Source organism: Corvus kubaryi, unplaced genomic scaffold (assembly GCF_017639235.1).
Source record: "Corvus kubaryi isolate FWS band 111438036 unplaced genomic scaffold, C.kubaryi_AGA036_p1.0 136, whole genome shotgun sequence".
NCBI lineage: Eukaryota > Metazoa > Chordata > Aves > Passeriformes > Corvidae > Corvus > Corvus kubaryi.
The window spans coordinates 4,627,755-4,654,814 of record NW_024580670.1 but is presented as its reverse complement, the minus strand read 5'-3'; the positions used below and the strand labels follow the sequence as shown (position 1 = coordinate 4,654,814).

The 27,060-nt window shown below is 43.9% G+C and overlaps 1 protein-coding gene across 6 annotated transcripts in view; it reads left to right on the top strand.

The window, feature by feature from the left end:
- Positions 1-132: 132 nt before the first annotated feature.
- Positions 133-27,060, top strand: part of MITF (melanocyte inducing transcription factor) — a 101,609-nt gene continuing 74,681 nt past the window's right edge. For 2 of the 6 annotated variants that reach the window (XM_042014127.1, XM_042014108.1), the window contains exon 1: positions 134-390. In XM_042014127.1, the coding sequence (XP_041870061.1) occupies positions 287-390 (104 nt within the window). In that variant the 5' untranslated portion in view covers positions 134-286. Of the gene's footprint in view, positions 391-7,712; positions 7,943-17,190; positions 17,255-27,060 lie in introns of those variants that run through there. The other 4 variants (XM_042014098.1, XM_042014136.1, XM_042014164.1 and 1 more) reach the window with 4 other exon arrangements.

Here is a 27,060-nt window from a genome sequence, read left to right as displayed (position 1 = left end):
ACGGGGCGGCGCGGGCGGCCCCGCGCTCCGGCTGACAGCGCCGGCCCGGCCCGGCCCTGCCCTCCCGGCGCGGCGCGGCGGGACTTGTAGTGCGCGGCGGGCGGAGGCGGCCGGGCCGGCCCCGGGGCGGACTACAAGTCCCAGGCGGGGCGGGCGGCGCTGTGTGTGAGCCGAGCCACCCGAGCGGAGCGGAGCGGAGCGGAGCGGGGCGGGCGGCGCGCCGGGGCTTGCTCGGCGCCGCAGCCGTAACCTCCCGTCTCTCCCTCTCGCAGCGGCCGCGGCGACGATGCAGGCGGAGTCGGGGATCGTGCCGGACTTCGAGGTGGGCGAGGAGTTCCACGAGGAGCCCAAGACGTACTACGAGCTGAAGAGCCAGCCCCTCAAGAGCAGGTGGGGCGCGGGGCGCGGGTCCCCGCCGTGCGCGGGCGCGGAGCATCCCCGCGGCCGCTGCTGCGCAGCGGGGCGGCCGCCGAGCGCTCCCTGCCATAATAGCGGCGTTGTTGGCGGAGGGCGGGCCGGGCCCGCGTTATGTAAAGGGCATTGTTGGTCGTGCGGGCCCGGCTGTCACCCGGGGCAGCCCCGCCGGGAGGGGGGACGAGGCCGGGGCCGCACCTGCCCCGGTGAGCGCCGCTGGCCGCGGCCGAGAACCCCCGGCGGGGTCAGCGCGGAGGGGTTGCGAGGAGTTGTAGCATCTAAGGTTGTTTTTGGTTGCTTGGCTTTTGGTTGGGGTTTTTTCGTTTGTGTGTTTTTTTTGGTTTTGGTTTTTTTTTTTTTTTTTTTTTTTGCTACTTGCAGTTGCTTGGGGACTGGAAACTTTTGCTAGGTAGGTCACTTTCTTCCTAGAGTGTTTTTTCCCTTAGATAGACCCTGTTTGCTTATCTGGAGCGGCTGTGTCGCGTAGATATGCTGTGTAAAGGGAAATAAGGCGGTCTGTGTGTGTTTCCCTCCCTTGTGGGCTGTGAGCGACCCGTTGTCCGTCCTACTGCTGGAAAAAGAAAGTCAGTGCTCTCCCACACCTTGGGCATCCACCTTGGCAGCGATGGCACGTTTCTCCCTCCGTTTTTTCATTCAAGGAACCCTCCATTTCACCTCAACACTCTCCTAAGCAGCACTCTGCTGAATATAAGGTCGTTGCTACGAGTGTATCATGTTTGTAATCGAGTCTGTTGTTAGCCTGTCTCTATATTCATATTTTAGTTTTGAACACTGCTCTTTGTACATCTGTGTGCAGTGGAAAAATGAATAAGAATGTAAATATTTAAAAAAAAAAAAAAGTGCTAGAATGAGTTTAGATTGTACGGCCTGTCAGACAAACTTCAAAGTAAATAAATGACTTTTTGACAATCCTCTGAATGCTTCAGAAACACTGAAGGTTTGTAGTAAAAGGTGTTAAAATTCTGTTGTTGTCAAAAGGGCTGACAGATGTGGGGCCACCTCCTGTGGCCTGTCTTCACGGCAGCCCTGCTTACACTGAACCCTTGGTACAGGTAAATGGTGGTGCTGTGTAGTGGTGCAGGTAGTGGTGGTGCTGTGCAGCCTGACAGGCCATGCAACCAAACTGAAGTTGCCAGAACTCCTTTGCTCCCCAAGGTTATGCAGGGAAGTTGCCATTACCCAGGTAATTATCTGAGAGCCAGGCTAATGTGCAGAGCAGATGGGGTTCACTGGCACTGATGGGTTCCAGCTGTGATGGAGGCAGCTGAGAGACACACAGGGCTTCGGGTTTAGTGCTTGTGTTGACAGTGGAATGCAGCAGTCATGACTACTTCGCTGTGGTCCAGTTGCCCTGTTCGTACCAGCTGCATGTCCTAACTGGTGTGCAGGAGTTGTCCCTTTGTGGCTGTCCTCTTTGTAGTCAGCAGTTTGTCTGTGCGTTCCTGGTGTGAGCATGGATAGCAGGTCTGCATTTGACCTTGCACAGATGTTGCAACTGCTTTTAATTCCTTTGACTTGATGTTTTGGAACCCAAGTGCAGCCTCCATTGTTCACTTCTCTCAGGGAGAAGTGAATAAACTCTAATGAAGCGCTGGAGTATTTTACTGTCTTCTAAATGTTGCCATTTCAAACTTCCCTGGAGTGAATTTCCCCAGTACCTCCTTACCTGATATTCCTGCAGAGACAGCACTGCCCACCCTTTGAGTTTAAAGGGGTCTGTCACCCTGACATCCTGGTGGTGCTTCAGACCAATATGTGTCCTGATGTTTCTAGGGGAGCTTTTTGGAGGAGTGACCAGCTTGTCCCTGTCTGCCTCGTGTTGCTCCACATGTACCCATGTGTATGAGAACAGGGAGCCCTGAGGGTGGAATAACAATCCACAGTTTTTCTGGCAGATAGTGAACTGACACGTTAACCTCAGTGTGGAGCCTGCCCAGCTCACGTACAGCTCGTACCTCGAGGGAGAGGTACTCAGTTGTCATCCTGGTATTGTGGGAGATGAAGATGCAAAGGAGTCAGGGGCCCTGCCAGGTCCATATAAACCTGTCCCTGGAGCCAGGCTGATAAACTTGATGATAACAGGAGCTAGAAGTTGCTCACAAACCTGTTTGTTTCGTGATCATATCTCAGAGGACTTCTGTAGTCCTTCAGCTTTGCTCAGGCCTGGAACCCGTCTGACTGATGATAATCGAGGGTATCAGCATCACCCTGCTGCTTTCTCTTGTGGATGTAAATCAGGAGTAATTGCATAGCAGTAAGTGGAATAGCAGCAGGTCAATGTGGTGTAGTTGTGGGACTGTGGCCATGGGAATTGCTTTCTTACCCTCTCCGCAGCCTGGCTCTGGAAGGGTGCCTGGGGAGCAGGCAAACCAGAGCTGATGTGAGGAGCTGAGTCTAAACAGCAATCTGCTCTTTTCCCTGGTGAGAACTGCTGATTTCCTAGCAACATTCAGGGCTTTCTCTGATCTTTTAACCATAAGAGTTGAGAAGCATCTTGGGCTTACTCATAGCAGCTGAAATTGTGAGTACAGAGAAAATTCCATCCTGCTCAGAAATAGGTAAGAATGTCGGTGCTCTGAACCAAGAAGAAACAGTTTTGTTGACCAGTTTAACTAAGCCCTGCTGATACTGCTGTCCTTCTCTCAGCAAAACTCTATTTGCTTCCTCCCAGATTGCTTGTTTTCTAATATGTAACATCCAGTTAAAGGTTTCTCCTCTCCAGTGTGCCCTCGCAGTTACTCCATCCTTATTTCATAATTCAAGTCTGCAATCCAAAGCTCCAAGGGGTCCAATAATAAAAGCTTTTTGCAGTAAATACTGTACTAACTTTGGCCAAGCCACAATTGACTGCTAGAAGCCAAGTTAAAATGTAAGCCCAGCAAAAGCTTTAATCACAGGGGGTGGAGAGGATACATGGGGCTGAGATAGATTAGTCAAACCCATACTTCCCAAACCCTCCCGACTCATGAGAAGTTAGATCCTTGGGCAAAGTAATATCTACATTCATGGGGTCTCTGGAATTTGCCATGGTTGAATGTCTTTGAAAACTGAGATGATGTTTCAGTTGCTTTGGTTTTTTCAGAGTCACTTTTCACTGTGGGAGGAAAATGGGCTTTAAGACTACCAGTAAGACAATGAGATCTATTTTTTCCCCCTCATACTCATATTTTATTCCTCTCCTGCCATATTCACAAAGGATAATAGTTTTAATCTACAAGTACATACACTTAAAATATGTATGTGTTTGTGTAATGAACACGCAAATAAGATTTGTTTCCTGGTACAAGCAGTGTACAATGAAATTGGTGGAGTTTTATAACCAAAAGTAAACACAGATCCTGACATGTCTGCATGCAGTCAGCAGGGTGCTGGAAGCTTGAGTTATGTCTCTAATGTGGATTCTTTAAGTCATTTGGCAATGTTTTGGATGTCAAACTGGTATCTGGAGGTAAAGGCTGTACAGCCTGCCTCTCCACAGGGCAATCTGAACCAACCCAGGTGTGGCAAATGCAGCAAAATTTTCTATATTAAATTGATTTTCTCTGTATTTTTTTGTTCTCTGCAATGTGTGTCCATTTGGATGGTCCTCACAAGCACCAGCAAATTACTGTCAGCTGTTGTAATTTACTGCCATGCTCTTAATAAAACCTGCAGATAAATTACTGCCATTTGTGCCCTTTTCTGTTGCCTATATTTTCAGACTGGTTAAAAAGCACCCAAATGATGCCGTTACTGAAGTATTTATATATAAGTGGAAAAAATATGCATTTAATTTGCATGATAGTTTCTTAATAAGCTTATTTTTGTTTTATGAGCAATAGCATTGAGATGTAGAGTTTGTCATTATTAAAGCAGTGATGTCTTTATAAAATTCTCATCATTCCTGCTGCCCAAAGACCTTTTTCATTGTGCAAACCTTCAATAATTTACTTGTATCAGCTGGTGCCCCATCTCTGTCCAGTTAGGATCCTCTGTAAAGCATTCGTTTTTGGTTTTTTCCTCTTATCTGGTGGTCAACACGGAAATCTTGATTTAGTTAAAGCTTCCCTTTTAATACACAATGATTGTTGAGGAAATATTAATTTTGCCAAATAGGCACACATATTTGAAATGTGTGCTTACTCTGGAGCCAAAGAGGACTCTTCTGAAGTGCCCTAGTGCCTTAGCCTGCAGATGATCAAATTAAATTTTGTAAATGAACTTTGCAGTGTGATTGAATTTGAACTTGATTACATTAGGCTTAACATTGAGTTTGTGCCTTATTGGAGGTAGTCTTTTCATATTACTGCTATTTATGGATCTTATTCAAGTGTTTTATATTCTGGTTGGGTTCTGCAATGCAGTTTGTTCAAGCTACTGCTTATATCTGTTCCAGTTGTGCAAGAAGTGGAAAATATCCTTTATTTAGAACATGGTCACATGTTCTTGCATCCAGGAACCGTGTCTCAGAGTGATTTAAAAAAAAATAAAAATGTATCTTGGAGGAACAGATTTAAAAAGTTCCTGAAATATTTTTCCGTCTGTTACAGAGGAACATTACATATTTTAAACTAAAAGGTAATAATAGCTGAGCTGGAAGTGCTACGTAGGCCAGCACTGCCTGAAATCAGTGGTAAAAGTCTGAACCGATGTCAGTGGGAGTAGAGCTAAGCCAGAAGTATGTCTCTGAAATCTCTCCGGTAACATTTTTGTGAGTGACTCAATAATTCCATGTTTATTCTGCACCTCAAATTTGCTGCACTGGGAAGGAAACCCTCACCACATCTTTTTGTACTTTTTTATTTTTGAAAACAGTCTTAAAAGGAAAGGCTGCAGTTGGAGTGTCTATTGTATAAACATGTGGAGACAATAAGTAGTATTTCTGTATATTTCTTTACACAGGGAGACAGTGCTGCTCCCTGTCTGTAGCACAGCATTTTCCATGGTGAGAGATCCTGGGTGACCTTTTCTCTCCTGCAAAACTCTCACTCTGTTATTTGCAGTAGGCCTTTGCTATTTAGCAAGGAAACAGAAAGAGCCCATGAAATTCAGTTCAGCATTTGCTTTGATACGAACTATTGAGCATCACCTTTTTGCTTCCCTGGCCTGCTTTCCTCGGGAGGGTTTTGTGTGACTGCCAAGCTGATCAGAGAGGGCACAGATATTTTGAGGCCGAGCTGGCTGCACCGACTGTGCATCTTTTAGCAAGCACATGTGTTTGCTTTTTATTTATCAGACTGCTGGCTGCGTTAGTTTTGTGTAAGTACATGTGCATTCTGCTTGAAATAAATCTGTACTTTTCTGGTGAGAAGGAAACTTCCCTAGCTAGCTACTGTTGATTTACAGATTCCAGGTGATAATTTGAATCAATATATTCTGTCTCTTAAAAGGCTGGAAATAAGCCTGTGCAGCCCTGCTGATGGAAAGCTGGACTGGCCCTGGTACTGCTCATTACCCCATGTAGAGTGGAGGTAATTTCATAACCTTCTGGTCTAAAATTTGTGGGGCTGCTGTGAACTTACCCATTGTCATTTAGAAGTCATTGCAGAGGCTCTTGTGCACTGTGTGTGTTTTTATTTGGCACTTAGGGCAATGTATCAGAGGTCCTTTCCAGCATGGTGGCAGGCAACATGACTAATTCCTGCTGTACAGTCTGGTCAGGAGCTAGAAGAAAACTGGGAAGCAAGAGCAGAAGAGATTTGCAGAAGAGATTTTACAAGCAAATTCAGCTTCTTAACCATGTTCTCTGATTAAAAGTTGATTGGGAAGAAATCAGTACAGCTGCTTAAAAATGAGGGTACAAGAGAAACCTGTTCTGACATTTTAATGATGCCCTCGTGTTTCTATGTTTGCTTTTCAAAGCAACATGCTTTAAGACTTTGAAAATGAAACAGAAGGAGTAATTTTCTGTTTGCTTTTCTGCTAAAAAAATTGAAATTGTTGGCTTTTAATTGTCTTTTGTGAACAATCTGCTGTTTCAGTGCTGGGAACAAAATGAGAGTCCAACTTCCATTAAGCTGGTCAGGCTCTTGGCCATTATTGTCTGTCTCGTTCTATTTTGGAATCAAAAAGTTTTTGAAATACACAGGCTGTAATGTTTTTGTTTGGAAAAATTCAGTGTCTTTTAATATAATTTTTTGCTGTAACAAAGACAACATGATTAAGCAGCCTGGCATGGCAGATTTTGCTGGACAGTTAACTGTTGCATCACTATCACATTATACGAGAACTGTGATGATTTATTTTTAATAATCTCTAGTTAAACAGTAACAGCACAACTAGTGGCTTATGTGTAGTTTTTACACTTCATACTGGGGAAAAAAACAGCACAGGAAAACTGATTTTATTGCATATTCATAATATAACAATGCCACTGCTTTATCCACAACAGCTGTAAAAAACCTGATGCTGCTCTGAGTGTCAAGATTGAAATATTCTGATTCACTGGAACCAAAGTCTTGGGAGGGGTCAGCCTGTTCTCTGGCCCATCTGAGGCAGAAGTTAAGTGTAGTTTTCAGTGTTAGGCACCCTAAGGCTCTGTTTGCTGTGGGTGGGCACTAACAGTTTTGGGGTGCCTTTTGAAAGGCTCTGTCTCAGTATCTTTGCCCAGAAATTCAGCTTGGGACTTGCATAGGCCTTAGTCACTGTTGTCTGTGGGCTTCATGTGAGAATATGTTTCAGAGAGGTCACAGTAGTGTCCAGGTGAAACAGGACAGTGTTGGTATCACTGGTACAAGCACAAGAATGGTGACAGTTACTAAGGAAGGCTGGCACTACAACTTCCAGCTAGTACTTCAACACCAATAATGCCTTTGGATCGAGCTCATTTTTTCTGGTAACATCCCTGCTGCAAGGGCTGCTGTTATGTTTGTGTTAGCAGCTTTCTGCCAAGCATGCAAACCAGGGGCTGATGGTTTTTAGCTTTTTTTTCTTCAGTGGTGAGTGATTATGTAGAAACACTCTGTAGGCTCCCCCCACCCTGACCTGCTGCTCACAGCTGCTGCATGGACTGGACTGGCAGGTTGAAGGGCAAAATTGTGTTGCTGTGATATATAATTATTTCTTCCAGCATGAGCCAACAGAGCAGCTTGCTGTGATGATTGTTACGTATACTGCTATGTAAAACAGAATGCAAGTGTAATGTGGGGTTCGGGCTAGTATTTTAATGTTGTAATTAGCAGCCTCTAACCGTAAACAAGTTTTTTTTTAAATCAGTTCCCATGAAGATTATTCCTTTACAGTGCAGGCAGACATACATTTGCAGATGTGGAGTTTATGAATTCTGTGTTCCTTGCAGAAATGAGCATCAAGAACAAGCAAGTGCCTATTTTGCAGACTGTTTTACTCTAGAGCACCTCAGGTGCAGTGTCAGGTGGCTGGAGCCCAGTCCTGCAGGTGGTATTTCATAGGGATATTACAGCTCAGGGAAAGAGTTGCACTGGAGATGATGGTGCAGCTGCCACCTCTGGGAAGACCTGGATTCATCCTCCTTAACTGCTCCCCAAAAAACACTGATCTAGATTCACAGGTATGTTGCACCTTCCTTTGTGCTGCTCTTCTGGCACAAAATGGGCATAAACCCACCTGAACCTGCTGTTTGGGCTGGTGTGGCCAGGGGGAGCGTGTTGGGGCTCTGGTCTTCTGAGACCACCCTGTGAGGCTGCTTGTGAAGAGAGCACTGAAGTTCTGGAGAGTTGGAAGGACGTTTGTGTCTGTTCAAACCTGCAAAGGCAATCGTTGTCTCTGTGCAAGGATTAAGTGCCTGGTTTGGCGTACTGTCACATTAAATAATTTATTTGGGGTGAATTCTGAGAAAATCCGGGTGAATATTGTTATTTTGGGTTCCTGGAAAGATGTTGATAATCTCTAAGATACTTAGGTGCTGGAAGCTTGCCAGTTTTAATGTGTTTAAAGCAGCACGATGATAACATAGTATATTGTTAAAGCTTGCCTGTAACCCAAGTTCTGAGATGCTGTCTCTTTTCTTTGCAAATATGTGAAAACACAAGCTGCTGCAGGAATGGGGGAAACAAGTAGGGCAAGGGCATTGGGGTCTGGAGGTCGGAGAAAAGTAACAAGATGTGGAAATAACTGGAATGTCCGAGGTGAAGGATACTTTGTAGGATGGAGACAGGAGCAATCAATGCTTGCTACTAATCTTGCTGCCAGCCATCCTGTTGTGACATATAAATGCATAAAGAAAACAGGACCTACTGTGATCCTTTCTGGAGGAGAAGCAGCCAGCTAAAAAACTTGGGCCGGAGGTACTGTTTCAGGGTGAGAAGTTGGGAGCAGACTTTGAAAACTGTCAGATGGTGAGAAATTGGGAATATGGGCAAGGGGAACATGTGGTTCTGGCGCTTCAAACTGGGAGGTCGGAATAATGCCATAGAAGTGGAAAAGGATCATTGAGAGATCTGAGTGGGAGAGCCTAGCTGAGCATGTTTTGTGCACATGTACTATTTCCTTTCAGGATTCTTTGGGTTTTTATCTAAATAAAGGAGAGATCCTGTATGAAGTATGATTTTCTGGATGTGTCACTGCATGGTAATATGCTGCTGTAAAGCTGAATTAGGAATACAAACCTTTTCTGTAATGTTTATTAACTTCAGCCTGGATAAATAACAGTTGCAACCTGAGAGAATGAAATCAGAATGGTATTGACATGTGTATATGTGCAGGAAGGAATGATCTTAGAGAAAAGCAAAGAGAAAAAAACCCTTAGGGGCTCTTCATTGGAAGCTGGAAGGAGTTGAGGGGGGTGTGGGTCTCTTGCAGTGTCTCCCTGGATGCCATTAACTACTATGTTTGGGTTTCTGCTCAGTCTAGCAAGCTTTATTTTATTTGTTGCAAATATTTACAACTCTGCCTGAGCTCAGCTAGCTAAAGGCACGTTCCAGCTGTCAGTCTGTCTAGTGAAGCCACGGTTCACAAGAGTTGCTGGGATTATTTATTTATTTATTTATTTATTGCTGTTGTATCACGAAGGTTGCTATCAGGTAAATAATTATTCCACCCTCAAAGAAGGTACATTGTAAATCTGCTAAGCTGCTCCTTTGTTTGTTAGGCTTGTGCATAATGAGTTTGGAATTTAAGATTAGTAGTGTACTGTGCAAACTGCTCATTTCGTGACCTCATCCTCGGCTGGGCTCGCCTGCCCCTCCACCTGTCACATCCTGTTGGACACTTGGGGCTATGTTCATTAGGGGAGCTTTGGGTTAGCCTTGCGTCATCTCATTTTTATGTGTTCTGTTGCCTAGTGGAATTTAAAAAAAACCCATGAGGTGGGTGTCTGGGTTCCTTAAAGAACTCGGGGTGGCTTCAAAGCAGGCTGGTGAACACTGGCCTGTGGAGTTTGGGAATGCCCAAGTCGGTCAGGGAAGGCTGCAAGAGGCTGCTGGTGGTGCTGAATGCTGCCCCTCAAAGATTTGGGTGTCAGGTCTAGGGGAGCTGTTGCTAAACCTTCCTCAGAGTGACGTGCCCAAGGCAGGTGTGCTCTTAGAGAAATGAGGAAGAGCAGGTAGGATGACATCCCCCTGCCCCAGCTTTATCCACTCAGCACATAGAAGTTTTGAGTTCCAGTCCTCACTATGACTCAAGACATAGGGTTGAAAGTGCCCACTGTCCTTGGGAGTGCCCAAACCAATAAACTGGGGTCTTTTTTTGCAGAAGCTACTCACTCGGTTTTGCCTTTATATAGTGTTGTTTGAACCTGGTAGGGGCAGGAGTGACTTGGTGTAACACAAGGGAAAGAGTATTTGCATGGGATGGTTCTCACTTTGCTCCAGAAAATAGTTACTTGTATGAAGTGGAACAGCTCTACCAGGAAGCAAGTAAGATGTGCTCAGAAATTAGATGGTTTTCAGCCCCATCTGAAAGGTAGTTGTCCAAACCTCTGTAATTGAGGTCACAGCATGAAATATGGGGACCTGCTCAAAGTAAGAGTGGTGATATTTGGGGCAGAGAGAGTTGAATGAAGGGAAGGAGTCCTGAAATGTTGCAGGAAGGCAAGGAAGTTGAAGGGTGGTATGGACTCTGATGCCCAAAAGGCCTCTCAGAGTGGTGAGTGTTGGTGAAGAAGCTTCAGGCAAAGGTGGATATTAAGAGTGACGACAAACATACGTTAGTTCTTAGGAGTGCTTAATTTTTTAGGAATGCAAAGTCATTTGTGGTCCAGCAAAAGGAGCTTGAATCTGTGTAGAAACGAGTTAAAAAGGAGTAAGGTGAGTAAGAGGAGTTGAACTAAGATTATGTCTGTATCACAAACTTGTTTTTAATTTAGCTTGTTGCATAATTTACAGTTTCAATCTAATTGCAAAACTGCTCTGCAAGTGATAATTTGGTTCCCAGCTAATGCAACTTTTGATACTGTACAAAGCTGTGCTGTAGGGGCTGTTAGCCCTGAAGATGCTGTGGGCCAGCAAGGACTTTGTGTTTTTCAAGTGTGTCAAGGAACGTAGAAAAGTGTGAAATGGATCTGCCTGTTACGAGGCTCTCAGAGGTGCTGGAGCTGCCCCTGCAACAAAACCAGCATTGGCTGGAAGCAGCCTGGTGTTGCTGCTGGGCATTTTCAGAGCTGGGGAGGGTCTTCCTTGCAGCTTTTTTTGGTATTTCCCAAGGAATTGGCCACCCTACCTTTATGGCAGCCTCCTGCTTTCTGGGAGAGATCCCTCTGAGCAGGCAGTAACTGCTGTCTTTCCAAAGCAGTCCTCCTTTGTGGAGGAGTCATAATTATCCCTCACTTAGCCTTTCTAATGAAGGTGCTTGTAAGAGTTGTGCTGGGGTGCAAAGATGTCCATAAGGCAAAGTTTCTCTGCCACTGCAGGCACAAGTCACTGTGCCTGCAGTGGTCTCTTGCCCCAGTCTGGGGCACGTGTTCTTGGTTCTCAGGTGGAGCACTTCAGGGACTTACTCTTTGAAACTGGGGACCATTTGGCATTTTGCCTTGCAGCACCACTTGAGACTATAAATAGACCTGCACAGGAACAGGTCCAGTGATCCTGTGTTCCTGAATGCTCTCTGCTGTGCTGAGAGTTGTGCTGGGTCCGTGAAAAGAAGGCCCCTGAGAAAAGGTGGCTCTTGCAGTGAGCTTCCACCTGGGGCACCTGATGGTGGCTTTATCAGCTGGTGATCCCACCATTTCCATCCTCAGAGCTTTCCCTGGGTAGCCTGAAGAGCTGTTTTAGGAAGGCACAGAGATGGAGGCTCAGGGGAGCTGAAAGGTCCTGCTGTCCCCAAGGACTGCGAGAGCATCACTGTGCCATCACTGTGCTGCAGTGCTCAGCAGGGCTGGGGATGCTCTTGTCTGTGCCTTCCTGGCTGGGTGATGAGGACAACCAGCAGCACTGCACGAGAAAACATACTAATGATCTAAAGAAGAAATCCTTCAGGGATTTCTTACTGTTTAAGAAACTCAGTTTAACCACTGAGTTTGCTCACTGGCCTGTTTTCTCCTCTCATTTTTGGGATGTACTGTGCAGGATGGTGCTGCTTTGTGTGATAACCAGTCCTGTCCCCTGTTGTGGGATAACTCCTCCTCTGTTGCTATGAAACATTTTAGTGAGATGCCAGGTAAAAGGGATGAATATCCATCTGTAGCTGCAGAGAGATTTTTTTTCATGGCTCATCTCTTGCTGATCAGTTTTCTGATTCTGCGGGTGGTGGATTTGAATGATTCCAGGTGTTGTCATATAATTATATAGATGCTTGTTTCCCCATCTGTAATTTAATTCCTTTGCATTGAGATTTATTAAATAGCACAGCATAGAAAATTGCAGTATCTGTCCTCATCTCTTCTCAGTGGGTTTATTTTCTGTGGCAAGGACTTTCACAGCTCTTGAAATTCTAAATCTGTAATCACTATTTAATCTAAGACAGTTTTCCCTGTATTTAAGAGCCACAGAATCAGGCTGTGCTTTGGAGAAAATAGCAAATTTGCTAAATTTGGCTGCTTGCAGAGTCATTCAAAGTACACAGGTTGTTCAGCAGGTGCTCTTTGGCTTCTCGTGCTGTAAGGAATGCTGGGTTTTGGAGGTTAAGTGGGTGGGAATGCAGTTCCTCCTTTCTGCATGTAGCACAGGAAAAATTAGGTGGTTGAGCTGCATGCAGTTTATTTGGTGGTGCTTACAGCTGCAGAGCAACCCTGGCAGCAGAAAGATGGGTCCTCTAGAACTGCAAGATTGTATTGATTGTGCTGCATTTCTGCTGGAACAAAAATATAATGGGCTCAGCATTTGCACTTTCCGTTTGTGCATTGTTTTCTCCTTATTTTGTGTATTTAGAAAATGCTATGCTCTGCAGACTGCTGGTTTAGTATTTTCTGTGGAATGAAAACCATCTGGATAATTTAACTGAATTTTATCAAAGTTTTTGGGAACAGGCTCTTTTCTGTTTCCTGGCATCTTGTTAGAAGAAGATGAGAATTTGAGTTAAAATTCAGGGAGGTGTCTATGTGCTGGAATTTTAGAAACAGTTTGGTCTTGTTTGAGGTTGTAGAAGTAATTGAAATATTAAAATGATGTATAGTGTCTCCCAAAAGCATTATTCCTGAGCAAATGCCTGCATGGACTGTGCTCCCCCCTAAATGTACTTTAAATCCTTGGCGTAGTTGGAGCTGCAAGCTAAGAAAGCATCCAGTGTTCAGGATGAGGCTTCTTTGAAAGAAATCAGGCTTAAATGCCAGCTGAAGTTAAGCATATGTTTAAAGATCTGCCTTAATCAGGCCTTTGTTCAGTGCAACACTTCTGCGTAGTCTTTATTTCAGAATCCTAAATAATTCAATTGGTTTTGTACTCGTAGATTTCATCTTGTTGCAGACCCAGGCCTGTAGCAAACACAGGAGTGATCCACCAGACCTTAAGTGTGTGAGCTGTGCTGCTCAGGACTATTTGTGCTTCAGTTTCAGCTCATGGTTTGAGCTGAAATCTGTGTTGTTGGATTGGGAGAACAGTGTTCAGCATATGGCAAAATCCTAAATCTGATGTACTTTTGAGCCTGACACTGTGATTTTAATATGTTCCACTTTCATTGAAATACTACTTAGAAAAGTAAAAAATCCCACTAGAAAAAGATAAATTCATAATCTTTTCAACATGAGATGCAGAATTAACTGAATTATGGTATAGTCTGTTTAGTAGAGGATGAGCACTATCAACTGGTTTTTATTTTTTTCTTTTTTTCCCCCAAAAGATTTAACTGCCCATTTAGTTTCTGATGTCCTGATGATAGTTTTTGAGATGAGTATTTAGAGCTGCACATGCTTATATCAGACAGAACAATTCCTTCAGCCCCCCACATGTGTATTTGCCTACTGTGACAGTGAGTGCTTGTGTGGCTTCCCTGGAAAAGGAGCTGGATATGACCACAGCTTTCTGGATCCAAAACTGGGTTGTTCTCAAAGCCAACCTCAGTGTTGTCAAGTCTGAAGCTGGGTGTCACATGGACAGGATCTGAAAGTTTGGAATACAGTTATTTCCAACAGTCTGAAGCTTTTCCCAATGGCTGTACAGACTCACAGTGTCACTGAGGTGACACCTCTGCAGATCATCTTGTCCAGCTCCATTGCTCAGAGCCATGTCATGCTGGGTTTTGAGTATCTCCAAAGACAGAGGCTTCACAGCTTCTCTGGATGACCTCTTCCAGTATTGATGATCCTCACAGTGGAAAAAAGTGTGGGGCTTTTTTTTGTGTTTTGGGTTATTTTTTGAGTTATACATAAACTGTTTCCTGACTCCTGTGTCACAGTGCACACAGGACGGACTGTGCAGGAGGCTGCACGTCTCCTCCCCAAGCTGCACTCCCTCAGCTTTGCTTTTTGAAGTAAAACAAGGGACTGCACTATGGGGTTTTGCCCTAAAAACAATGGACTGTTACAGGTCAAGCTAAAGACCTGGTGGGCAAAACTTCTGCATCCTTTTCAGTTGTGACTCAAGGGCCACCAAGTTTTCTTCCTCATTTTGATTCAGTCCTGTGTGACACAGATTAGTTTTTCACTCTGCCATTGCCCGTTGTGGATGGATGCAAAGCACCCTACAGCATAACCCTTGCATTTAATAAGCACTTCAGCTTCAGAGCAGAGGTTGTGTCCAGTGCTGCAGAACTGTGCCTTGGTGTTGTTTGTGCAGAGCATTTGACAGATGCTCATCACTTGCGATGTTATCTGGGCTGTTTAACATGTCTAATAATTCCACCAGGCTGTTGACTAAAATATTCCTGTTCTTTGATGCACCAGCTCTAACTTGTCTGCTATGAATTCACACACTGAAGTTGAAATTACTTCTAAAATAGTAAACATCAACTTTGGCCATTTCTTGCTCTGGGATAATTCTAGAATCAGTTCCTTGGTGTGCACAAAGTGGCTTTCTGTAACCTGTAGCTGTTTCTGTTCATCAGGACAGCACACAGTGCACTTTGGCCAAGCTATATTAAACAAATATGACATGGAATTGAGCATCTAATCTTCAGTTGGGGCTGATCTTGTCTTGACTGTCTAGGAGTGCACTTCAGTTTTGTGCAGATTGTTTTTGGCAGCTTCAAGGGCCAACAAACTGGAGATTTTAAAGACTACGTTCTGTAGCATGATAATTTTGTTGGAGTTATTGGAAAAGTTTCTTTCAGAGCTGTCTTCCAGGGTAAAATGAAGTGTAGCAATTAAATAAAAATCTTTAAGGGTACTGTCAATAACAAGCAAGAGTACAGTGCTATGCCCTGCCATAGCAGTCTTACTTGATTTACTTGGTGTCAGCCATCGAGGTGACCATGTACAGTCTCCAGTTTGTTTTCTGAGGCTGCCTTAATTTCTCTGTATTCTCAAGCTCTGACATGTTTGGATAATTGGAGTTGACTGGCAACAACAAAACACCAAGTATAGAAAATAAGCCATGTTTACTGTTCCAGACTTTGTTCCTTTTGCATTTCCAATAACTGTTGAGAAATAAGCAGAAAGTTAAGGGTGATTTCCCAAAGCAGCATTTTTTGGGGAAGAGATTAGATTTCTTAATGCCTTCTAGAAGCTCCAAAGGAACCTGAGACCCAGTGGACTTAGTGGTCCTTCTTACTTCATGATTTTAGATGAGGATGATATTAGCATTTAGGCAGTCCTTTGGGGCTTTTCTTGTGTAAATTAGAGTGGCTGTGGATGGTTAACAGTGAACAGCAATGGCTGCTCTCTCCAGGTGCCTATGGCATAGTTAGCTGTTTGGTGCTTTGGTGACAGAAATAACACCATGTGAGTGATGAATGTTGGCAGATCTTGATAGCAGTTTTTGCCTCTACCTGTAATTCATGAAGTGGGAGCTCTTTTTACCCATTGCTTTTGTTTGTCTCCCCACGTTTATCCCGAGGCTCAGTGGTGTGGACTAGGCAGGTGAGAAGCAGGTGGGGGAGAGGTCTGGATATCTGCTTACAAGGCCATCACAAAATGCCTGTTGAGTGGCTCACTGCAAATGCAAGATTCTGGAGCAGGAGGAGTCCTGTCCTCTGTCATCTGGGTAAAACGTGGGATCCTGGGAGGTCTTAATGTGTGGGCTGCAGCTTGAATAAAGCTGTTGGGGCAGTTTAACTGTGCAATGCTTAACTTCAATTAAGTTGTCAAGTTTAGCATTGCTTTAGGCATTAATAGAGTTTTACTCTCACTTAAAAATCTGGTTTAGTAATTAACCTCCATTTTATTCTGGAGTTCAGAAGGTGCTCATTTAGTGCAGCAAATCTAATGTCATGTGAATTAAAACATGAAAGATATGCAGTAATGAGAAACTGAAACAGGGTAGTGCAGAAATTTGATTATATGCAGTTTACAGAGAGCTGTGCTAGAAGCTGCGTTCTTAATGAGAAGTGTGTTAAAGGCACAGTCTTGCCTCTGCACTTGCAAGGTTAAGGGATGTTCTGAATTAAATTGGGAGTTAGTAATGGAGCTGGTATTTGTCATGTTGCACACTGAGTTTTTGTTGCACTGAGGTTTATTGTACAGCTTTTTCTGAAGTCTGGACGTGGGATGGCTGTGACTGTACAACTACCAAAAGGTGCGAGGCATGTGCAGGGGCTGGGAGGGGTGTATAAAGATGAAGATGCCCTTTTCTGTTCTAATGGAAGTTTTCTGTTCCAACTCCAGCATATTCTGCAGAGTTTATTGTTGGAGAGAGGCACAGAAGGTGGTACATGAAGGAGAATTACACCTGCAGGCAGCAGAGTTGCTTCACAAAAATTGGCCTGGTCTTTGTGATTTAGTTAGTAGAGCTCTTCATGCTGCTGTGCCTGTATTTTACATCCTACCATAGCCATTAGTGTTATAAAGTCAAGTCCCCAGCTCCTCTGGCAAGGGGACTGTTTAACTACTCCCGGCACTGCATACAGATGGGTTTAATTTTCCTCAGAAAGTGTCAGTTTATTGCGTGTATGTGTGGGGTATGTGCCAGCTGGTAAGTCCTGTGCTTTTCAGGACTGGGCTGCTGGCATCACACCAGTTCATACAGGCTGACTTGCCTTTAGATATAAGGTACAGGTTCTCAAACAGCCTGGAAAACTGCACCAGTTTCTGCTGCCCAGGAGTTTTGGGTGACTGCAGGGATAAGGGACAGCCTTCCCTTTTTATACTGGACACTGCATGCACAAAATGCTGATTACACATCTTTTTTTGGTCTGTGAACCAGATGCTGTGTAACAACTCCAGTTTAGAACATGAACATTTGCAGAGCAATGCTGTCTTACTCTTTTGCCCTGTAATGTGTGTTCTCACGTTAAAGTGCACCTTTACCAATTATTTGTCATTGTCTACTTCAGAAAATGTTGAAGGCGAAGATGCAGAAGGCTCAGCGTTTTTCCAGTCACCACCTCTCTAACTTAGGTATGTGAAATCAGAGGCTTCTTCTTTGTTATCATTTGAGTGATTTAAGGTAAAAAATAGCTTCTTATCACTTACTTAGCTGCTTGATTTCCAAGGCAGTAACATGGGGTAAAAGTTCACCTCACGAGTGTCAGAAGGACTCTGCACTACGTGGGTGTGGTTTTGTGCTACACCTGATGTCTGCAAGGTATGGCTGTGCCCAGTGCTGAGAAGGATCTGGGCTCTTAAACAGCTGTAAGTAGAGTTGGTTTATCTTGCTGATTCAATGGGAAAGGACCACACATGCTCAAAATAAAAAGTTTTCCATCTGCTGACAGAACCGACTTGTGCTACAGCCACACAGTTACAAGACCCAACTCAGGGGAGGATTGAGAAGCAGACTGTGGGCCAGACTCCTCCTGCTGTGGCAGCTTGCAGTTATGCTGGGTTGGATGGAACTTAAAATCATGCTGCTGACCTTATAAAAACATGGTAGAAGTCATGTGTGAGTTGCACGGTTGCTGGCCTGTGGTTGTTTCTTTGTGTGCAGTTGAACTTCACTGTCTTAAAACCAGCATTCCAGCAGAAAGTGTGACAAGTACCATGCTTACAGCCAGTGACACCTTTACCAATGAGTGCAGTTTGAGGACTTTGTGACTGATTCTTGATATTTTTGACATGAAGGAGAAGCATATGCCTGTGGTCTGTTAACGTGCCAGGGCTCTCTTCTTCAGCTTTATGCTTACTCCATAGGAACCATGACCCAAAAATACAGGCTCACTGAGCTAATCATCTTACAGCTCAAGCATAGTTTAGTTAATTCTGTGTAATAATTTACTGCTGTCAGCTCTACAGCAAGAGTTATCTGTGTGCAAAGTCCTGGTTCACAGCAAATACCACGTAATGCAGGTTAACACTAACCCCTCTGACTACAGACTAAGCTAAACTGTCTTAGACCAGGTTGGCTGTTGTCTAACAGCACACGTGGCTGCTCTGTCTGCTCCGCTGCTGGATGGTAACGTCTTTAGCCAAGAGATTTTGAGGGACTGCTGGAGTCCTCCTGCCACCACTGAGGCCTGGAACCGTTTGTGTTGACTGAGGCTGTGATGGCCAAGTCATCCTGTGTTAATCCATTTTCCATGGAAGACAGAAAATGTAGATAAAGGATGAAATGGGGTTAAGTTCTTCCAGTGAGTAGCTGCTGCTGGTAACTGTGGACTAGTTTGACAGGGTTCACATCTGTGTTAACTTTCAGAAGACAACATGAAGTTATTATGCAGTTACTACCCACTCCAGGATCTGCACATCAATTAGGAGAGGCTGCTTACTCATGCTCCTCAAAAGTTGTGCCAAAATAGCTATTACATTATGTCAGAGCTCATATTTTCGTCCTGAACAATTAATCAGAATATAAACCTTGTTTCTCCTCAGCAGCTTTGAATATAGACCTACAACTTTGATACAGGCTGCTTTCAGCTGTACTGGTTGAAGAGGGCTCCCCTGTTGTTGACACACATCAGGGAAATGGTGATGAAATGTGACATTATTTTGTCAGCAGTATATCTGGGAAGCTCCAACAACACCATCTTCTGTAAAAAGCTTTTTTTCTATGTGTTATGACTTATTCTACTGTAACACTTCAGGTCCCTGCTCGGGACATAGCGTCCCGTGCTGCTGGTAGGTGCTGTGTGAGCATGAGGGGAGGTGGTGGGCTGCTTCACAGCAGCTCAGCCATCTGAGAATAAGACACGAGAAGCAGATGGCTGCAGGGGGAAACAATGAGGCAGAGCTGTCAGCATGATGGGATGGAGTCCTAGCACACCCACTGCCTTGCTGTTGGCAGAACCCTGCTCCTTGTCCTGCCCAGGAGCAAGCTCTTGATGGACTTGGTCGGGGCAGGTACACCTGGAGGTTCCTCTGAGGATCTTCCTTTGCAAGTGGGGTAAAGCACTGAGCAGCGCTGGAAAGTTGTTGGGAGAAATGTGGCATTGTTGGTGACCATCATCCAGCTTTCCTTCTCGAGCATCAGAAAACTGTGGCTCTGGATCCCAGCCCTGTCCCCTTGGGTATTTGTGGTGGCTCAGTATGGCCCAGAGATTCATGGCAGCAGGGCCTTGGACAGGTGTAGGGTCTCAGGTAAGATGTGACATGGCAAGGAAGTAATGCCTGTGGTGAAGTGACAAAACCTGTTGTAACGAAAGCAGAATATTTGCTTTACTGATGCTTGTGGTATAAGACAGGAATGTGGAGACACATTTGTCTCCTGATCTTCCAGGCTGTCCTCCTATAAGAGCTGCCTGATAATGCTATTCAGGAGCTCCTTTTGCGGGAGTATTTGTACTGTGCAGCACAAAACTTGAATGAGGATTCTACAGAGAAAACAGTGCCATCATACTGATGGCCACGCTAAGCTCTGTGCTGTAATTCTTGATCTCAATTCACAATTTTTTGTCTTTTTTTTGTCTTTTGCCGAATACCTTTAATGCAGAGAACATTATAACTCAGAAAAGATGGTGTATGATAAAAATAGAAGCACTTGCTCCAATTCTTCCATATGTTAATGGCTGGATTTTCAGGCAAGAGATTCCAGTAAGATGTGCCAACAGTCTGAATACCTGCATGTGCCGCGGCCCTCTTTCCATGAAAAAGCTGTTTGGGTTGGAGACAACGGTGAAGTCATTGGGAGTGTTTGGTATCTCTGTGAACTGAATCCAATTCAGTGTGATTTTATTAGAAGAAATGAAGTATTGTAATTCCTGAGGTACTTGCGAGGTTCTTGCTTTGGAAATCCTGTCTTACTTCCATTTATTTCTTCTCCATTGGAAAATCATGAGTGTGTAACTTCAACACACTGCAGGCCATCTGGAAATAGCTGAAGCAGGCTAAATTACATTTGATAAAAACTTTTCAAAGACCCTTTCTGTGGGGAAAGGGAGGATGGAAACCTGGAAAAAGCTTTAATAGGAAAAACAGACAGATTAGGGTTCAATAAATCGGAAATTATGGTAATGTTTTCATTCAAAGAAAATGCACAGGCAGAGATGTTAGATGATAATTGAACACAAATGCTGAACCATCAAAGTGGTCCCTTGCCAGTGGCTGTTCTCTTGGTTTATTCTTTTTTCTACCAGTTAATGTATATGACTTCAAGATGCAAACCACTTTTCCATCATTTCACAAGATAGCTACCTGGATTAAAATAAAAGTAAACACATGAAATTAAATAATGTGGGTTTGTAGGGAAAGTAATAAGCTTAAGCAGGTAGTTAACACGTGGATTTGGTTGCTCAGGAGGCTGTGGAGGTAGATTGTACTGGAAGTCTCAAAAAGATTGGGCAGTTTAATGGACAAACCAGGCACTGAGGGCAGGTGGACTGGGGTTGCTCTGTCCCTCAGTTAATGACTGTGGATGATGGAGGGGAGCAGACCACAGAGAGTAGCTGGGCTTGTGTCCTTTCCCACTGGAGACAGGGTGCTGAACAGGACAGGATGTGACTCTGCCTCTCCCATGCATTCTCCAGCACCTGGGTTCTGGTGAGAACCACTCAGCCGAGCTCTGGCAGGTTGGATGTCTCGTTCCTTCTTTCTCTCGTTGTTTCAAACCCAGGAACAACTCGTCAAAGTGTGGACTAATGAATCATTGCAAGTGCTTGATGTGTTGGCAGCTCCTTGCCACCCAGCTTCACACTCTGTTCTGCTGCCGTAATTTTAAGAAACTATTGGAACAGTGCCCTCCTCCCCCAAAAAAAGTCTATCCAGAGATCTGGGAAGTAATGTATGCAGCCCTCCCCCAGTTTATTTGTACCAAGCCATTTGGGTAGGCCTTGGTGTTAGTTTTAGCTACAGAGCAGGTTTTAGTCAAGGAATCAAAATCTTGGATATACTTAACTCTGAGAAGGTAATTGAGCCAGCTATTCCAGAATTGATGAAAACAAACTCATCTGAGTTGGGAGAATCCAGTCCAAGACACCAAAATCTCCCAAGTCCATAAGAAAGAGTTTTGCTTTACGTGGGGTATTAGTCATTATGCTGTCAGTCATGTTTGTTAGTTTGATCTAGAATTTATTTAGCAGTCTCTCCTGCCAAGCTGTGTTCTGTATTTATTTTTGCAGGTACAGGTGACTTGTTTCTTCTCCCAGTGTCTTAGTTTAGATGAAAAACTGAAATCTGTACTTTCATCAGCTATTTGTCATATTTTATTTGACTCCATATCATGATGTAGTTCAGTGTACATGTTAAAACAACTTAGCCCAGTACTTCTAAAAGGCTGCTGTCTCTGGGGAGCAGATGCCTTGTGAGGGGGATCTGCTTCCCTTGGTTTGGCTGAGGGCTCAGTAGGTTGCATTTGTGCTTTCAACAGAGAAGAAATAGGGAGTTATGGAAGTGTATGGTCTTCTCCTTACTGGGCACTCAATGAATCTTTGGTTTTTCACCCCACATCCCTGTAACACCTTGACCCTTTGCTTTCAGCAGCAGACCACAAGTCACACTGCAGGTGAGCCTGGCCAGAGGAAGAGTTTCCGTTTTACAGGGGGGTGAAATCAGGGACAGTGTTTCATCTGGAAGCTGGGAATCAGGCTTTCCTTCTAATCCAGAGGAACAGTCCCCTTCTCCAAGAACTTAAACCCTTTTCCAGTATTTGAAAAGTTGCCTGCTCGCCTCTGCTAGTGTTCCTGCCTTTTATTTTCCTCCATTTCTGCGGTGTCAGGAAGAAAAAAATAAATCTGTAATCCAAGTAACATCCTAAATATAGAAGTGCTAGTTTACAAATGAGAAATCTTTCTGATGGCTTCAAAATGGTTTTGTAATAAAAGGAAATGCATTTGACACTGCCAGAATTTACAGTCCCACCAGAGACTTGTGAAAGAACTGCTATACCAAACAGCCTGGGCTGGAATGGAGCTTGTTGACATGTAGGGGTTACTGAAGGGTATTTCTGGCTGTTGCCATGAGGATGGCTTAGCAGGAAAAAATACCTTCTCTGCAACTACTGTAGGGCCTGTCTGTACCATCAGTTTTATGAAAAAGCATTTTAATAGAAGGTGGTTAAAGAAGGAGGCTGCTTTTCAAAATGGGTACCAGAATATGGCCCCTGAGAGCCAGGAGGAAGGGGTTATGAGCAAGTCTGGTGTGGGTGGTACAATCTAATACTGCTTTTGGCTGTTTAACCGAATAAAAATCAGTTTTGCTGGAGTCCCTGCAACTTTCAGGCTTTATTTTTTTTCTCTGTCTTTCTTTCTCCAAAATCTTTCAGACTTTGAGTCTCTCATGTTCACTTAAAATTGCAGGAAGGTGTCACAGTGGTCTTCAGGTGCTGTCAAACACAGAGACCATTCTCAGCCATTTGATGAGGTTTAGAGGTGAATGGTCTTACTCCATTTGACAGCAGTTATTTACAGCTACATCCAGGGGTCCAGCTCTGTTTGGTACTTAGAGGCACAACCACAAAGGAGTTACTGAAAATGCGTAGTTTGCCACGGTTTCTGCTTGTTCTACCTTTGGAGGCACTGTCGTATTGGGGAGAGAGGAACCTTCTACCCCAGCTTCCCAGAGTGTCCAAAAATAAAACGCTATGGGAGGACTTGAAAAAATGGCTGATGCTAGAAGGGAATAAAAAGTCTGTAATGAACTTTTCTCCTACCAAAAGTAGTTTGCGGCGTGAAATAAGATGGCTAAAACAAGTATTGAAATTTGATCAATAAAATTGTCTATTAAAACTGGGGATCTAATCATTGTCTTCAGATGAATTTGCCATCTTATTCATGCACGAGGCTTGCACTATATTCTTTTCATCTGCAGGCCTCTTAAGGGCTTTATTGCTTGCCTGGGAATCCTATGTTGGTGCATGATCAGAGACTGTAATGTCATGGTATACTGAACATCGAGGATTTGCTTAAATGTTTTGCTAAAGATGAGTTCCCCGTGCTGTGACAGTGGTTCAAACAGCAAAACCCCAGTTTTAAAGCCTTTAGTTTTCATCCACGTTTAGGCCTGTGATTGTATAACCTGTTTCTGTGGGTGGTGGGGCTTTGCTCTGTCTTTTGCGGTGATTTTAACGTGAGGGCTTCTGCTGCCCTCACACCAGTGGCTCTTGTTTGAATCCCCCCTGTGCTAGGGACCACCAGGCTCTGCTCCTCCTTGGTACGCAATGAAAATACCTCCATGAGCTCTCAGAGATGTTTCAGGTTACATAAACCAGGATTTAAAATAGTATCTTTTTCACAACATTTGGAACACGTGTTCGTGAATATAAATTTTCAGCGCAGTGCCAACAGAGTTAGTTTAACAGATGCAGAACTCTGTTACTAAGAATAGTTTCTACAGTTATCTCCCCACACAAATTTTCTCCCTGGGCATTTGCTATGTGCTTATCAACACTGCAGAAGATCATATGCATGTTCTTTTTTTTTTTCAGAAAATAGTCTGCAAGCTTTCTGCTTTCAGAAGCTATTGAAAGCACGTTCTTCTGAAGCCACACTGAGTTTCAATTGATGAATCAGAATTCTGCATGGAAAGATTTGGGTACAAACACAATAAGAAAATTTAGCAATACTTTTTTCTTGCTTGTGGTTTTTTTCCCCATTCTTGCTTTCACTTGGTAAACAGCAACACTTGCTGGCAAGAATGGGAATAACAGATCAATCTGCTTATTTTCAGTTGTCGGATTGTTGTGTGTGTCAGTGATCCAGCTCTTTTCCAGCTGTTAGCCAGTGAGAATTTACCTGGTGGGGAGGAAGATTTAATGTCTTGGCAAAAGATGCAGACTCTTCCCTAGCGACATTCAGCCCATAAGAGAACCCGAAGTCAATTTCAGATTTTATTTGAATGAAAGCAGAATTCTTGGAGTTTTCCCACTAAAATGAAACTCTCACGAGTTAAGCAAAGGATTTGGTCACCAGTAAACTCAGGAAACTATATTTAAACAAGAAAGAAAGAGTTAATTGAAGGTTGCCTGTTCCTCTTTTGCTAAGCAGCAGGACTTTTGTAGGGTGTGAAACTGTGGTTATTAGCCAGGGTTAATGGGGATTGTCTCGTTCATTACCATACACTGTTAAGAGCAACTGTTGGTTCCTCTGTTCAAGCAATGCTTCTGTTGCCAGTGCTGTCAGGAGATCTGCTTCATTTAAAAAAAACAAAGACCTGGGCTTGGTATGTTAGTAGCCATTGAAGTGGAACATAAAAGAAATACAATAGGAACAACATACTGAAAAGAAACACGGTTTTTAAGGTAGTCGAGTGCTTAATTCTTTTGTAATCAAAGAGAATTCAAGTGCCCACACACAGTAAAAATATGGCTGGGGAAAAGAAAGTGTCAAAACTAGCAAAAAGGCTTTGGGTCTGCTGAAGTAAAGGGGAAAAAATGAGGGAAAGTATAAAAAAAACCCCAAACCAACCAACCAAAACAACCAAGAAAACCCTCCACCAAACAAAAACCCCACCTTGTTTTGGTGGAGGTTAAGGAACACAGCTTGATTGCCATGATGTCCATTCTGTGTCCCACCACATCTGACAGGTGTCAGTGGAACATGGAGGTTCTGCATCAGGTGTGAACGCTGCAGAATTACTTGTCTTCTGTCTGCTTTGGTGTCCAGTAACTTATGTATAATAAGTTACAGTTTTAGAGAAATGGTGGTGAGGTTTTGCATCTCTATTTTTGTGCATGTCTTAAGTTCTGTTGTTAAGATTGCATTGTTTCTTGTATGTGGGACAGCACAGTCCTAAATCTTTGGACGATCAAGGGGAAAAAAAAGAGTTTCTGTGAAAGCATGTGGAACAATGTGCATGGCTTAGCTTGGGAGAGGGAACCCTTTGCCTGTGTCCTGTGAACATCACTGCTGGTGCGTTGTTGCTGAGCTATAGGCAGAGCTGGATGTGCTTGGATAACTCTGAGGCAAGTGAGCATCTGCTAGAGTGGACACAGCTCTGTGCTTTGGGAATAGCAGGGGATAAGCTTCCCTAGTAACTGAGTTTTGTACTTTCTTTTATTGACCTTGATAATAGCTGTTGTGAAGGTTGCTGGGATTGGTGGTGTGGTCTGTAGTGTCGATTCTCATCTTCCAAATTCGAAGTTCAGTTCGTTGGCACTACTGGCTGTGGTAGGTCCAACCTCCCTGGGAGTTGTCCCTTCCCCACCCTGCTGGTTTCATAGAAAAATCGATTTTTCAGCAATTTAAAACTTTTTCCATAGGTGGCATTTCTTTCTGCTCTGCTTTTACAGGCTTCAACATTTGTGTTGCAAAAAATCTGTGCTGGGCTATTTGCAGGATTCCCTAAACAAGGAACTACTGCTCTGAGTCTGGCTCTAAGTGTTGCAGTCCCTTTCCTTGCATAAAGACTACCTGTGTGGTTGGATTCTGTGTGGATTCATCTCCTAAGGTAACTTTAGGGTCAGCTGTTGGGAGAAAAAAACGTAGCTGGGCCAAGGAATCTGGAGCCTGCTGTCATGTACTTCACTTGTCTGTACCTGGGGGCAAAACTGATTCCTGAAGTTGTGTAGGACTTCCCCCTTGAAACAGGGAGTAGGAATATGGGGAGGCAGAGGAAAGCTTGGGATTTTCCATATTCTTGAGCTTAATTTAAGACGGTGATTCAGCCAGCCAAGGGAGACAGTTTATCTGTTCAGCTCTGGTACAGGCGTTGCCTCTTCTTTTGCCAAATACCTTCGAGGATGGGAAGAGACAACATGGTCCTTCTGGAAACCTGAGAAGAATTTTGGTGGTTAAAAAGAAATAAAATAAACTTGAATCTGCTGAGTCTGTGCTGCCATTTGCACTAATAGAAGAGAGTAGGGATTACAGCAGAGTTCAAGAAAAAAGCCTTGAATCTATGAGTATGTAATTTTAAGGAAGCCTTTTATTTCTGACTGATCTGTGTGCCTTGATGTTTTTTTTTGTCTCCTGGAAAAGGCTACTGTGTGTGGTTTGTCCATCCAGCAGCTGTGGTAACCCTTAACTCTAGAGTGCTGTGCTGTAGGTCTGAGATAAGTGTTGAAATCTGCATGTTTGTTTCTGAAACACGATAGAAATGTAATAATTTCTGAAGATCAGCTATAGATTAGCAAATACTTGGTGAGTCATATCTTCCCCTTCCTTTTTTTTTTTTTTTTTCTTAAGCATGTCATAAACGTTTAGGAAAGCTCATTCATCCCAGATAGGTGTGAAATCAATCTTTGATGCATAGGGTTGTGACTCAGGGACTGGAAACAAAAAGGCTACTTGGTGTAATATCTGCTGTTGTGCTCTTGCCAAATGCCTTGAGCAGAGGGGGAAATCTCTTCTGCTCCAGTTTGTTTGGGAGATGCTTTGAAGATTATGGATCTCTTCCATATAGCAGGCACCCAATTAACTGTGATTAGGAGTGTTGTAGGTAATAGCTCTGCTATGAGGATGAAGAGAAGATGAGAAAGATGAATAGCACAGGATGTGGAGGTATTGGCTGGATGTGTGAGGGGAGGTGATGGGGTATTGGGAGTCTTGTTCCACGGAGTACAAGACAGCAGGAGAGCGTGAGACATTCCGGCCTGGAGGAAGCTTTTTCGGGAGGGTTTCTGGGGCAGGCGTCAGCAGCTGGCTGGGAGCTGATGTCAAGGTGAGTTTCTGCTTAATCTCCTCTCTCTGGCTTCAGTCCCTCTCTTTGTTGTGTATGTGCCTTTGGCTCTTCTGATGGTATAAGTGGGACTACATCCCTACAAGATCCTTAGGTTTTTTATGCAGCACAAAGAGGAACTCAAAGCCTTTAGAATCTGTCTGTTGCCCATTCTTTCTGGCTTGAAATTAAGTATGTCAAATATATCTGTAGCTGTGAGAACTTTCTTTATCCTTCCATGT